The 13,819-nt window shown below is 41.4% G+C and overlaps 1 protein-coding gene across 1 annotated transcript in view; it reads left to right on the top strand.

Annotated features, from left to right (window-relative positions):
* Positions 1-13,819, top strand: part of LOC150081758 (protein tolkin-like) — a 285,479-nt gene that overhangs the window by 249,656 nt on the left and 22,004 nt on the right. The window contains exon 17 of the mRNA XM_090379622.1: positions 10,907-11,034. Coding sequence (XP_090235748.1) covers positions 10,907-11,034 — 128 coding nt within the window. The remainder of the gene's footprint in view (positions 1-10,906; positions 11,035-13,819) is intronic.

Here is a 13,819-nt window from a genome sequence, read left to right as displayed (position 1 = left end):
CCCTCCTCCCCTCGAGGCAATAGCAGTCCGCGTAACTGTTGACATCCATATTACAGTCTGCTCCTTATACATTCCACCAAGCTATCCCCTCCAACAAAATGATCTAAACAACCTAATAGCTCAACTCCCCACACCTTCCCTTATTCTCGGAGACTGAAATGGTCATCACACACTATAGGGTAACAACAATATCGATCAAAGAAGAAAACTAATTGAACAATGCTTAGACGATAACAACCTAATTCTTCTAAATGATGGGTCACCTACTTATGTTCACTTTCCTTCCGGAACAAATACTGCAATAGATTTGTCTATCTGTTCAGTAATCTTGTATCTTACTCTAAAGTGGATGATAAACTGTAAACCTACTCTAAAGTGGTTGACTCATTGCATAGTGATCATTTTCCCATAACAATTGAATTACTAAATAAGCCCTCTTATCATCTTACTAGAATTCCGCAGTGGCTCACTGATAAAACAGAATGGGAGACATAAAAAAATTAGCTAACTCGACCCTGAAATTATCCAAATATCCCCAACGGAGGAAGCGGTTGAGTATGTCACAAAAACAAATGCAGCACGAAAAGCCATACCAAAATCCTCTTCAAAATTACCGGTACGCCCAAAACTCTGGTGGAGTAGCGAATGCCGTGCAGCTAAAAAAAGACCGAAATAAAGCTTGGAGTACTTTTCGGCGCAAACAGATAATTTCATTCAGTATAAACGCGCTGGGGCAAAAGCGAGGTATGTTAGACGCAGTAATAAAAAGGTCGCTTGGATCCGCTTCACTTCAACCATCAATCAAGCAACTCCCACACATAAATTTGGAAAACAATCAGAAAAATGAGTGTTAAATATCACCACCCAGTCGTAAGAGAAATAAACTCTTTATATACCTTATCTGACCATACATTTCTGTTGGATCCCAGGACAAATGGAAATTCCAGGAAATGAATTAGAATGAATGAATCAGTTTTCGGACTCTCGATCTGTAAAGAAATAGCATACATACTATTGTATGTATGTATGTCGCACAATGGCCATAGATGCCGATGCGTTTAAAAAATCCCCAAACAAACAAACAGTCCCTCATGAGATGTTATTCTATAAGCTTGACCAGGTTGGAATTAGTGTTAAGATTCTAAGATGAATTACTTTGTAGCAGAAGGAAGAGGGGTTGTGATTAATAGATATTCATCAGATTGGTGTGGGATCCTTGTTCCAATTCTTGTTCTTTTTCTTGGATCATTGTTGTTTCTCATTTTCATAAATGACATCGACAAAGGGATAAGAAGGCTTGGTGTCAAAATTTGCAGATGACGTAAAGATTGACAGAGTCGTTAATCATCAGTGCCAAGCAGCGCGCCTTCAGTGTGAATTGAACAGGCTTCAGGAATGATCAGAAATGCTTCATATTCTTTAATGCATCAAAATGCAAGGTGTTACATTTGGGGAAGAGTAACCCCAAAATAAATTATATACTTGGTAGAATCGAATTAAAAAATAGTAGAGTAAGAAAGGGATCTGGGAGATACGATATGGGCAAATATGAACTTTTCTGAACAGTGTTAACGGGCAGCCAGGAGAGCCCATGGTGTCTTATCGATGATTTACCGAAAGTTATCCTGTAGAGATAGGAAGGTAATAATCCCACTACATAAGGCAATTGTAAGATGACATTAGAATATTGGGTTCAAGTATGGTGACCTCATCCGAAAAATGATATTGAGTTTCTCGAAAGGAGCCAAACACGAGCAACTAGAATGGTGAGATCGGCAAAAGGACGACCGTATGAGGTAAGACTCCGACTAGGGGCCAAAAATTCAAATTGCTGGGGTTAAGGTTTCAATTATTTTGTAGAAAGTTTCTTTTTAGCCAGCTAGTCGTTAATTGCTGAAACAAGTTATCCTCGCAGGTAGTTGAGGCTGGCAGTTTGAACAAATTCAAACATCAACTGGATAGTTATCCGTATGAGGAGGGAAGCATATAATTTGCATTTTCTTATCTACTTGGGGTTTTTTTGCTTGTGCAGCAAAATCCTGTGGCTTCCTTGCACTGTATGTCTATTACTATTTATTGTCAGTAATACTAATACTATTACTCTTTATTCAGTAATACTAATACTATTACTCTTTATTGTCAGTAATACTAATACTATTACTCTTTATTGTCAGTAATACTAATACTATTACTCTTTATTGTCGTATTGACACGTCATTGCAGTTTTCATACAATGATATAGGGCTCTGGAGCGAGTTCTAAGGCTCGTACTGAAGATAAATTTGGACAACAGGTACAATAAAGAATGCGCTCGCCATTTATTGGAAAAAAATTAGTTAACAAAACTTTGTCACTATATGGCACAGTGGCAATACAAATCACTTGAACAGCGCTAAAATTGTTCAATGTGTCCTCCATTTTGGTCAACAACAGTTTCCATTCGAAGAACAGCATTTTTACAGCAGAACAGGAATAGACAGCACATGACGTCTAATGCTGTCCTTCCTATCTGCTAGAGTTTGACATCCTTCCCGGTACGCCTGGTTCTTCAAAAAACCCCACAACCAGAAGTCGCCTGCAGTGAGGTCCGGTGATCGGGGTGGCCAAGATGTCTGGAAACAACGGTTGATGACCCTTTCGTCTGTAAAGTGTTGCCTTAACAATTTTGGACACAGCGGTGGATGTGAGGTGGCGCACCATCTTCCATGAATATAGTATCCTGAAGGCACCACGTTGTTGCAGCTCTGGTATTGCGAAATTTGCCAACATTTCGGAATATTGCTGTCTAGTGACGGGAACAGGTGCGGGGTCCAGTTGGTGTTACATGTTTAAAAAAATATGGCCGAATCATGAATGTGGCCGTAAATATACACCATATATACTTTTTCAGACGGGACCTCTTGGATAACTCGAGGGTTTTATGTTTCCCAAATGCGACAGTTGTGCTTATTCACTTGTCCATTTAAGCAGATGTGGGCTTCATCACGCCAAGTGATATCCACTGTCATTCACGCCATAAACTGCAGTGCCAATGTGAAACGAATATCTGCATTACCATGCTTTAGCTGCTATATCATGTGCATCTCGTAAGGATAGCACCGCAGCACCTGACGCTTTACTAGCCTTACAGTGGAATACGGCATGTCCACTTCGCGAGAAACAGCTGGCACGCTTGCGCTACCACATGGAGATTGACTCGATAAATCCTGGACAGCCATAGCCACGTCTTCAACACGAGAGGAGTCCACTCGTTTTCGACCTCTACCTGGTTGAACACCAAGATGTCCTGTCGCTTCAAATTTCGTAATCATTTTGCGGACAGCACAAACAGTCAGGTCCACGTGGGTCTTATGCGCTTCTGACGCCGGAATTCTGTGATAGCCGCAGCTGCATTGCTGCTGTTCTGATAGTACAGCTTCACTAATAGCGCCTTTTCCTGCAACGTTGTTGACACTGTTGCTGTTGTGCAGGGATACATCTACTGTATGATTTTGAAGAGACTGCTTTGCTTTTATACAGTACAGTAGAGCTGAGTAGTGGCGCTTCGGAAATAACTTACGATTTTGCAAATAAAGTAATTTATTTGCATAATCCTAACTATGATAGTTACGCGCCATAAAGTGACAAATTTTGTAACTTTTTTTTTTTTTCCAATAAATGTCGAGCGCATTCCTTATTGTACCTGTTGTCCAAATTTCTCTTCGAATAAGCCTTATAACTCGCTCCAGAGCCCTCTACAAAAGGATACTTTAATTTTAACAACCCTGTGTATATATAGTAAATTGGCGGGAATTTTTAAACCCACAATTTATTTGTTGGGTTTTAGGGTCATTAGCGACTTAGGCATATTGCGCCATTCAGTGTGTCCAGTTAACACACTTTTCCTACAAAGTGTGTGTTTATTGGACGAATTTCATGTTGTGTGGGATGGAAAACTCCCTCCGCCTTAGATCGTAACTACACTGGTGTTCAAAAAAGTGCAAAACCTAGGGATTTCACATTTCTAACTCTTTTCCGCGATGGTATGTTACATTAATGACTTGCATCACAAATAGAAATATAAACAAAAGATATTTATTAATAGTTAAGGCAAAGCTAAGTAATATTTGACAGATGCTCTCAAATTATTTCAAAATGAGCATTTGCAACCTTTATACAACGGTTTTGGTAAACACGACAAGTATGGCTGAAATGTTATCAGAAGCCCTCAGTTTGCTTCAGTTTATCATTTTAAATGGAAAACAAAATGAAAAGTTCACCAGGTGCAAAGTAATGTTTAGTTGAACCGTCTCTGGCCCTGATGACAGCAGCACACCGTCGAGGCATTGACAACATCAATTTCTGAAGATAATCAACTGATAGTTCATGGTTCCAAACACGAATTATGAAGTCCACGAAGGGTGTTTGGTTTCTTTCTGGCAACTGCAGATTCCACACAATGCCAACAGTTCTCAATAGGATTCAGGTCCGGGCTGTTTCCTGGCCAGCTAAGAGTTGTAATGGACTGTTCTTCCAACCATTTTTTTACCTGTAACAAATGTAAACACATTACTGTCGAACCTCTAATGCAGAAATGAAGCTGAAATAATTACAGAAGTGCCTACTTACACTTTTCGCTCCCCGATGACAAGGAGCAGAGTCGCCCTGAAAGATGCAGTTACTTGGCAGGTTGAAATGGTCTCTAATCGTTGGCAGCAATTTGCCTTCCAATATAGCCAGGTATCCATTGGCATTTACGCAACCTTTAATAAACCGCAGGTGAAAGAAATGCATCCCCATATCGTTTGGCTGGTAGGGAATTTCACTGTAGACACCACACAGTCTGGATGGTATTCTTCACTACATGTAAGGCAAATCGTTTGTCTCCCATTAGAGCAATGCAGGTTGAATTTCTTCTTCTCCGAGAAAATAACTACTTCCACTGCTCGGGGGTCCATTTGACATGCTCCCTACACCAAATTAATCGGGCCTTTTTCTTTCTTTCTTTCTTTTTTTTTCTTTTCTTTTTTTTTTTTTTTTGAGGAGGGTATTCTTCTTAGGACGACAGGCTACAAGTCCATTTTTGAAGAGGCGTCTTCTGACTGTTACTGCACTTGCTACCATTCCTGTATGTTCTTCCCATTCTCTTTTCAGCTCAGACGAAGAAGCCTTATGGTTTTTAAGGCATAAGCGCTTCAAAATGCGGTCCTGTTTTGGCGTAGGAACTCGTTTGCGTCCGGTTCCTTTTTTCCTATTTGCAGAACCAGTATACTTGAGTTTGGAAAGAAATCTGCTGACTGTCGACTGATTACAAGATTCTCTAGAAGCAATATGACGGGAAGGACATCCTTCCTCACGTAAAGCAACAATAGCATCTTCGTGACGTCAGCTGCACGTAACTCGCCATCCTGACACAACAGCAAGAAATGACTGCAGCTCTTGCAGATGGTGCTTATATAGCTGAAAGTAACAGCTGATGCAATATTACATCATCACCTACGTGTGTCAATCTTATCTTATGCAATCTGTAAGAAATATTACCATATATTTACGTTATTCGGAAGACAATTTTAAGGGGTGATGCACTTTCTTTGAACACCAGTGTACACACACACACACACACACACACACACACACACACACACACACACACACAAATAAATAATCGACTTTAAGTTTTCTATTAAATACAAATCAATTTTGTATATAGCGCAATAATCTGCCACTTCACTGCTTAGCAGTATTATGTTATAATGTGATTCATCTAGTCATAATGTTACAATTTGTTGTAGTAAAGGATTCCGCCCAGTGTCATTAATAATTCTTAATGATTTAAGGAGAACATGTGTTACCAGTCTTCAGGGAGATAAAATTTTCGAATACAATAATTATTTCTTACTATCACATAATTGCAGCTATTAATATAAAATAAGGCCAGATTCAAAATGAAAATAATGAAAATGTCACATCAGATTAAAAAAAATCTGACGTGATATTTTCAATTATTTTCTTAATCAGCGAAGAAAAAATGTATAAAAATGTTTTACTTTAAAAATACGTATACTTTTTAATGGTGTAATACAGGATCGGTGTGTGATCTGTTAACTGCATGGTATAATGTTAGTTTTTTGTGTATGAGAAAGGAACTACACATTCTCTTGAGACCTGCTGACTTGAGCCCTGATCTTCTATAACCCTCTAGAATCATCGAAGGGAAGGGGTTGAATTAGAACTTGGACATTTCCACACGTACAAGCCGTGTTTAATAGGTGGGCCTCAACCTTTTGAGGATCACTTTTTAAAGAGATTTTTTTTTTTTTTTGTATTTCAAAATTACCGACCAGAAAATAGTGAATTGATGTGGTTTAGATATATTCCATCACAAAATTTATAATAATCTTGGTATAATCTAGATTAGGCCTGACGTAGCCGAGTGGTCAGGAGGGAGAGTGCAGTAGCACGCCTCTTTGAGTGCACTGGGTTTCAAGCCCGAGACTGCTAAATAGAATAACGTTTGTTTTGACGATTTATTGTAAACTCCACTGATTGGTTAGAAGTGCGCCAGAGAACTGTTACCAGGGTCATTACAAACGCCTGTACCACAACCTTTAAACGGAAAAATCCGCTCCCCGGCGCTGTTCCCCTGGTGGTCCCCAGAGCTGCGGCGCCTACGCAGAGAGGTAAATAGTAAAAGGAAAGCTTTCCAAAGAGCAAGGAGATCATGGCTGCAGCGAACAGGTGGAGGTCTTGAGACAACAATACAGAATAGCCAGGAACACCCATACGGCTCTAATCCGCCAAAGGAAAAGGACATCTTGGGTGCATTTGGTGGTATTGACTGGGAATACCGACCCTTGGGGGGTTGTATATAAAATTACCACCAATAAACTCCCCAGGGGAGAGGTTCTGACAACTACTCTCACACCACAAAGCACAAAACCACTACCTGGGAGCAGTAAATTAATAATATATTGAATACCATTTTCCAGCCACCAATCTCTGACCCCACACTAATACAAGCCCAACTGTGTGCCTCCAATGAGTGCTACACCACGCAGGAAACCGAAGAGCCCTTCACCCTGGAGGAACTTCATCGAGCAGTATTGAAACTCTAGGACAGGAAATGACCAGGTCCTGACCTTCTGGGCCCGAGATTGTCAGAAGAGTAGCAGACTACAAGCCATACTTACTGCTGAATCTTTTCAACCACTGTCTGGCAAAAGGATCCTTTCCACTTGATTGGAAGACAGATAATCTTCGACTTCTCCTCAAGAATCCGAATAAACCGCCACAACAGCCAACATCATACAGACCAATCGCCCTCCTACCTGTTCTTAGTAAACTGTTTGAGTACTCATCTTCTTCAGAATTCGCAGATATTATACAAACACAAGCCTACAGGCTGGCAACCAGTATGGATTCCGACAGGGGCGCTCGACAGTAGACGCCCTAAATAACCTGATAACATCTGCTCAATCCACACCTAAAAAATACTTCCTTGTAATTGCAGTGGACTTCGCCGGGGCGTTCGACTCAATTTGGTGGCCGAGCGTCCTTGGCAGGCTCAGGCAAGCGCAGATTCCTCAAAATTAAAAGACTCCTGCTTTAAAAACTATCTTTATGACAGATCTGTCAGGGTAGAGACTCCCTACTCCATGGTGATCAGAAAGATCCACAGGAGATGCTTACAAGGCTCGGTCCTAGGACCAACTTTCTAGAACATGGTCCTGGATGAGTTCCTAAATCAAGATCTTGGGCATGTTAAGTCCCAAGCCTGTGCAGAAGATTTGATCCTTTCCGTGCCTGCCAGCTCAAGAGCCCAGCTTGAAATTTCTGCTAACCGAGCACTCTGGCTCCTCCAGGAGTGGGCTACTCAGCACAACCTGACAATCTCGGCTGAGAAAACCTCCAGCATCCTCCTGAAAGGGAAGCTAAGCCCAACCAGACCACCGCAGATTAAGATCAATGCCACAACCACCAAGCACCGCACCCAGCTTAAGCACCTTGGTGTAATCCTGGACTCAAAACTGTCCTTCCTCTCACATGTACAGTATATCCAAAAGAAGATAAGAAATTACACAGCATTGGTGGCAACGGTCACCCGTAGGGACTGGGGTCTAAACCCTAGCCCTGTTTTACAAAAGCAGTCTTTATTCCAGCCATCTGATATGCTGCAGGGGTCTTGTAAAACTGGTCAACTGTTGTCACAAATCAGAAGAAATTAGCCACCATTCAAAGAGCAATACTACTTACCATCACCAGAGCCTGCTGCACTGTGAGCACTCCTGCTCTCCAAGTCTTTGCTGGAGTCCTCCCTCTAGACCTTGAAATAATTAGATGTGGCATGTTGTATCATCTGTCCAAAGGAATCTCCACTGCCACAATTGGAGTCACCACCAACCCAGCAATCAATCACACGACAGAGAAAAGGTGCCATCTCGCACACCTGCAGCAGGCCTAGCAGGACAGATGGACGACATCCGCTAAGGGAGCAATTACAAAGAAATTCATCCCTGAAGTAACGTTCACGTACCCAAAATCCCCAAGCTTGTTTTTCCCGGGCCTGCACATATCGTACCTCCTCACAGGCCATGGGTTAATACAAGAAACATTAACGTCTCTGGACATCACAGATGATCCACGCTGCCACTGTGGCACTGACGAATCTTGGCACCATATAATGTATGACTGTCCTGACTATAAAGACTTGAGATCTATTCGGATCACAAAGATTATTAATTTGCCAAAGGACCAAGAACATATACTAATTCATACCATTGAAAATTATAAATACTTCACACCACTTTTGCATAGGATGTCTTCAACAAATTATTATTATTATTATTTTAGGGTTGCCCGTAATTGAATACATTAACCCGTATGTATTTGTGACTGTAAATTGCGTGTGTTCTATGGTCGATTTGCCTGTTTTGCTGGATGAAAAAACATCAGTTTCTGGGGAGAAAAGCCTTGCTATCTACACCTGAGACCAAATAACTCAGCCACGGAGTGAAAAGAGCCCATTAAAGTTCCTCGCGTCATCGACGGGATTCGAACCCGGGCCTTTTCCACCCGGTGTGGAGAGGACGGTGACGATACCACTGTGCTACCGAGCAGACAGGATGTCTTCAACAAATAACAAAGTATGTTGAGGATCAAACGGCACCAGGAATTTCTCCCATCTCTGCGAGTGTTCGCTGTATCGAGGGACAGTATTCTGTCATGACCAGAGATTTAAGTGTGTGGATCATGTGTCGTGTAGTATGTTGTGCCCATTGTTCTTCTGGCCTATTGGCCGTCGCGCCCCTAATGGGACACGACGTTGTCCGTACTATGCCAACGAGGAGGCTGGCCAGGTGTACCTTGAAATTTATTATACTCTGGCAGGTCCCGCCGCCTAATTTCCTGGGATTTCAGCGGCTGGGTCCTAGAGAGAGAGAGAAAAAAAAAAAAAAGAGATAATCGCGGTGGTATAATCGCAAGATCGCTATTAAGAGATAGTATGTGGGGTTTGTTCACCGAAATAACCATTGGGTTGTATGCTAAAATGACAAGTTCTAGAGGCCTAATGGGGTGGGCAATAATTTTGGTGCTAATTTAAATTTATATGCGTGGGGCTTTCGCGGTGTATAGTCAAAGAGAAGGGTAGGGAGACTGATGGTTGGGGGGAAGAAAGAGAAGTAAGGGACCGATAGGGTAGATGGCCCCTGCAGTTAGTGGGGCATGCCCATGCCCCACCAGAGGAAAAAGGGGAATGGTAGGAGGAGGAGAAGACAGCGAGCCATCTCCCTCCCCTGCCAAGGAACAAGGATGTCTTCAACAGACGAAGAATATTAAAGAGCCTAAACCACCAAGACCAATAACTTGAGACAGATTCTGGGCACCACTCTCCAGTAGCATCAACCGCCAACCTCATTGTAGCTCAATTGAACTGAATTTCAATTCTTTCATCCAAGTTACATCGGGCTGATATCTGCAGGCAAGATCAACCGGTACCTGATTCCACTTACGACTCCAAATCCAGACACTGGAGAAACCAGCAGTTTTTCTGCCACAAGCCACGTTGGCAATGAAATCTAGCACTCTAGCCTGGTTTTCTTTTACTGTCCACGCCGGCCAGAGGGAGGAGATTGGTGTCTGTCTTCTCTCCCGAACTCCTTTCTTCCGCCTGGTCAGGCATAGGCCAGCCTCACTGAATTTCTGGGGTTGCCTTCTCTATCGTCCCCATATCTCTGTCTTTTCCCCCAGCCTTCAGTCTACCCCCCTACTCTGTCTCTCAGTATACATCCCACACATCTTATCAATTAATAACGTCCAAATTTAAACCATGCTTACATAAATCTCTCTTGGCCTTTTAAATTATAGCGTTAACCCCCTTGACACTGAAATCTTTGGAAACTAGGTGGCAATGTCTGCCAGAGTACAAAAAAATCTACTGGGTACCCTGACCTGCCACCCTCCCCGGGGCCAAGTGCGGTAACGGTGGGTCCCAACAGGGGCTCAACGGCTAAATGGTCAGAAGAACAACGGTACAAAACACTACGCATCCGCCCACTCCCCACACACTTTTTAAATCTCTGGCCTTCACAGAGTTCTGTGCTACACAGAGTACACAATGCGGAGATGGGGGAAACCCCTGGTGCCGTCAGACAACTAACACACTTTGCACTTTCTGGTGGTGCCGGAGTATAAACAAGAACATAAATGTGATGAAATGCGAGACAGGACAGATACTCTCTGGTTTAAATATTTCTAGCATTACGAAAAGTTCAGTTAGCATAATTACTGTCAATCAAGTAAACGTAGCTCGGCTTTTTAATTGTTATAAGTGTTATTACGATGACGGTTTGCGTGACTCGAATTAAGTTGGTAAATTACATAAGCATTGTGAGTAGTTTCTTTAAATTAATTTTGTTTCCTTTTTCAGGAAGCTGCATGCATCACATAACTATTCCTCAAGGAGAAGTTTCCAGTCCCAATTATCCCGACTACTACCCAAGCAAGAAAGACTGTGCGTGGCTCTTCATCACAACTCCAGGGCATAGAATCAAACTGGTTAGCATCAATTTTTTTATTGGACTAAGACAACGTACTACTTACAAAATTGCTATTTCTGTTTTATACGAAACTTTACATGTTCATTCAGGGTGATCCAAATGTCAAGAAACTCGAACTTCTCTTTTCTATACCTTAAGCTGTATCTTATTTTTACACTCAACGATTACTGAATTGTGACCATTCCATCCCTAATTGACTACGATGCATACTAAGCATTATAAAAATCCGAACAGCTTCATACGCTAAAGCAGTAGTAAGTTGCTACTAGTCGTGCAAGTCAAAGTGATAAAATAGCAGTTATGGGACTTAGTTAAGATATTACAGATTTTAAAAAAGGACATGATTGTGGGAGCTTATACACCAGGTGGAGAGGCCTTCATCTTGCAGTGTATTCAAAATGGCTGATGATGTACATCAGGTGCTTAGAGGGGGAACAAGCATCGCATTCTGTGTGTTATCAGACACTGAGTCTAAAACACTGATGGATCCAATATCTTACTATTTCAGAAGATTTAAGAGAAGTCCGGTTGGCCTGCCTCCCTAAAATCCATTCATGTACACCTTCTCGATGGTAAACCCTGTTACGTCACGTTTGTGACAACAAACGTGTAGAGTGGTTCTCTTCAAGACGCCTGGTCAGCGTGAAGAGGAAAAGACCAAACCCTCCAGCACATGAGAGCATGACGAAACAAATGGTACTGAGCAGCTTTCACTCCCCCTCTTACGGCAGAGAGAGGATCAGAGGGGAAGCAGAGGGTGCTAAGAATCTCTGGGTATTACCAGACTGCCATGCACGGAAACCGAACTTGTCCTGTTACAGGGTGAGGTCGCTCATCGGTGAAGACAGGATATTAAAGCTGGAAAAGGAACTAGAAAATGTGAATTGGAATATCATCGGTTTGGCTGAAACAAGAAGAAATGAACCACTTATAGGTTTATCAAGTGGAAATCTGCTTTACACCAATGGAAACAGTGAAAGGAGCGAAGATGGAGTTGGCTTTCTGGTCCATAAAGATATAAAAAACAACATTTTGGAATTCAAAAGTACATCACCAAGGGTGTCAAGGTTGTTATGCACCAACTTCCAGCCAAGATGATGAATAGGTTGAATGAATATACACCGATATTGAGAATCTTCTAGATGAGCAGAAAGCCCACTACACTAGCATTATGGGTGACTTCGATGCTAATGTTGGGAAAAGACAAAACAGCGTAGAAAGGGGAACTATAGGAAATTTTGGAATTGGTGAAAGAAGTGAAAGACTTGTGGAATTTGCAGAATCTCGAGGAATGTCAGTAATGAACAGTTTTTTTTTTTTTTTTCAAGAAAGGGGGTGAACAGAAAGTGGACATGGAAGAGCGGAAATGAATATGAATTAACAACTAATGAAATTGACTTCACCCTTACTAACATAAGATATATCGTGAATGATGTTACCGTCCTGAACAAGGTAAATGTTGGAAGTGATCACAGAATCGTAAGATGCACACTTGATATAGATGTAAGAAAAGAAAGGAAAAAACTGACTGGAGTAAATAATACGAAGGTCTTTCAGATAGCAGAAGAGGAGAAAAAGCAGTATGTGCTGGAACTTAAGAACAAGTTTGAGCTTCTGCAGCCTGTTCAGGATTAAGATCTCGACGAGGAACACTAAACTTTCTGAAATTGATAAAGCCGAAGAAATCTATAAGCAGAAAGAAATCCAAAGAAGAAAAAAATTAGTCAAGAAACACTTGTCATGATGAACTGAAGACGACAAATGAAGAGCAACTTAAATACTGACAAGGAGAAAATTGAGTATACTGAGTTATGCAAAGCCGTTAGAAAGAGACTCAGAGAGGGCATAAGAAGATTTAACACAAGAAAAGTAGAACAAGCATTAAGGGAAAACAAAGGACTTAAATCAACAGTCATGAGCAGTAATACACAAAGACAAATGATACTGAAACTGAAGAATAGCGATTGTGTTCTTATAAATAGCTATAGAGAAGACTACTATAGAGAATTATACAAGGAGCGAGGGAATGATGTCAGCAGTGGGGAAGATGGATCGCAAATTAGTAACACATACGACATACCCGATATCCTTCCTAATGAGGTAGAACATGCGTTGAAGAAAATGGAGATCAGAAAGCCACGGAGAAAGATGAAGTTACTGCAGAGTTGTTAAAATTGGGAGGAAGAGACATGACACAGAAACTGGCAAAACTCTTCACAAAATGCATTAGAAAAGGTGTGACGCATAAGGAGTGGAATAATGTAATCACAGTTTTGCTGCATAAGAAAGGAGATAAATCAGAAATTGGAAATTAAAGAGCAATTCGCTTGTTATCGCACATCCACAAGTTGTTCACAAGGGTCATTACTAACAGATTAGAAAGAATACTTGATGAGAATCAACCGAAAGAGCAAGCTGGCTTTAGGACAGTATTCCCAAGTATGGAGCACCTTCACGTAATATCACAGCTAATGGAGAAAGCAAATTAATATAAAACACCATTATGCCTGGCATTTGTGGATTATGAAAAGGCATTTGACTCCATACAGCATAAGGCAATGTTTCGGGCACTGGAAAAAGGCATAGATACCCCATATATTGTGATTTCGAAGAAAATATATGAGAACGCTACCTCCTTTATTAGACTAGACAAAGATAGTAGCAAATTTAAAATTGAGAAAGGAGTTCGATAAGGAGACACAATATCTCCAAAGTTTATTATTATTGCTGCCCTTGAGGAAGCTTTCAGAAGATTAGACTGGTCGCAGAAAGGAGTCAATGTG

This window comes from Mastigoproctus giganteus, chromosome 8 (genome assembly GCF_048544385.1).
Source record: "Mastigoproctus giganteus isolate SK-2022 chromosome 8, ASM4854438v1, whole genome shotgun sequence".
Classification (NCBI taxonomy): Eukaryota; Metazoa; Arthropoda; class Arachnida; order Uropygi; family Thelyphonidae; genus Mastigoproctus; species Mastigoproctus giganteus.
Note: the sequence above shows the minus strand (reverse complement) of the source record. Positions and strands in the feature narration are given on the sequence as shown.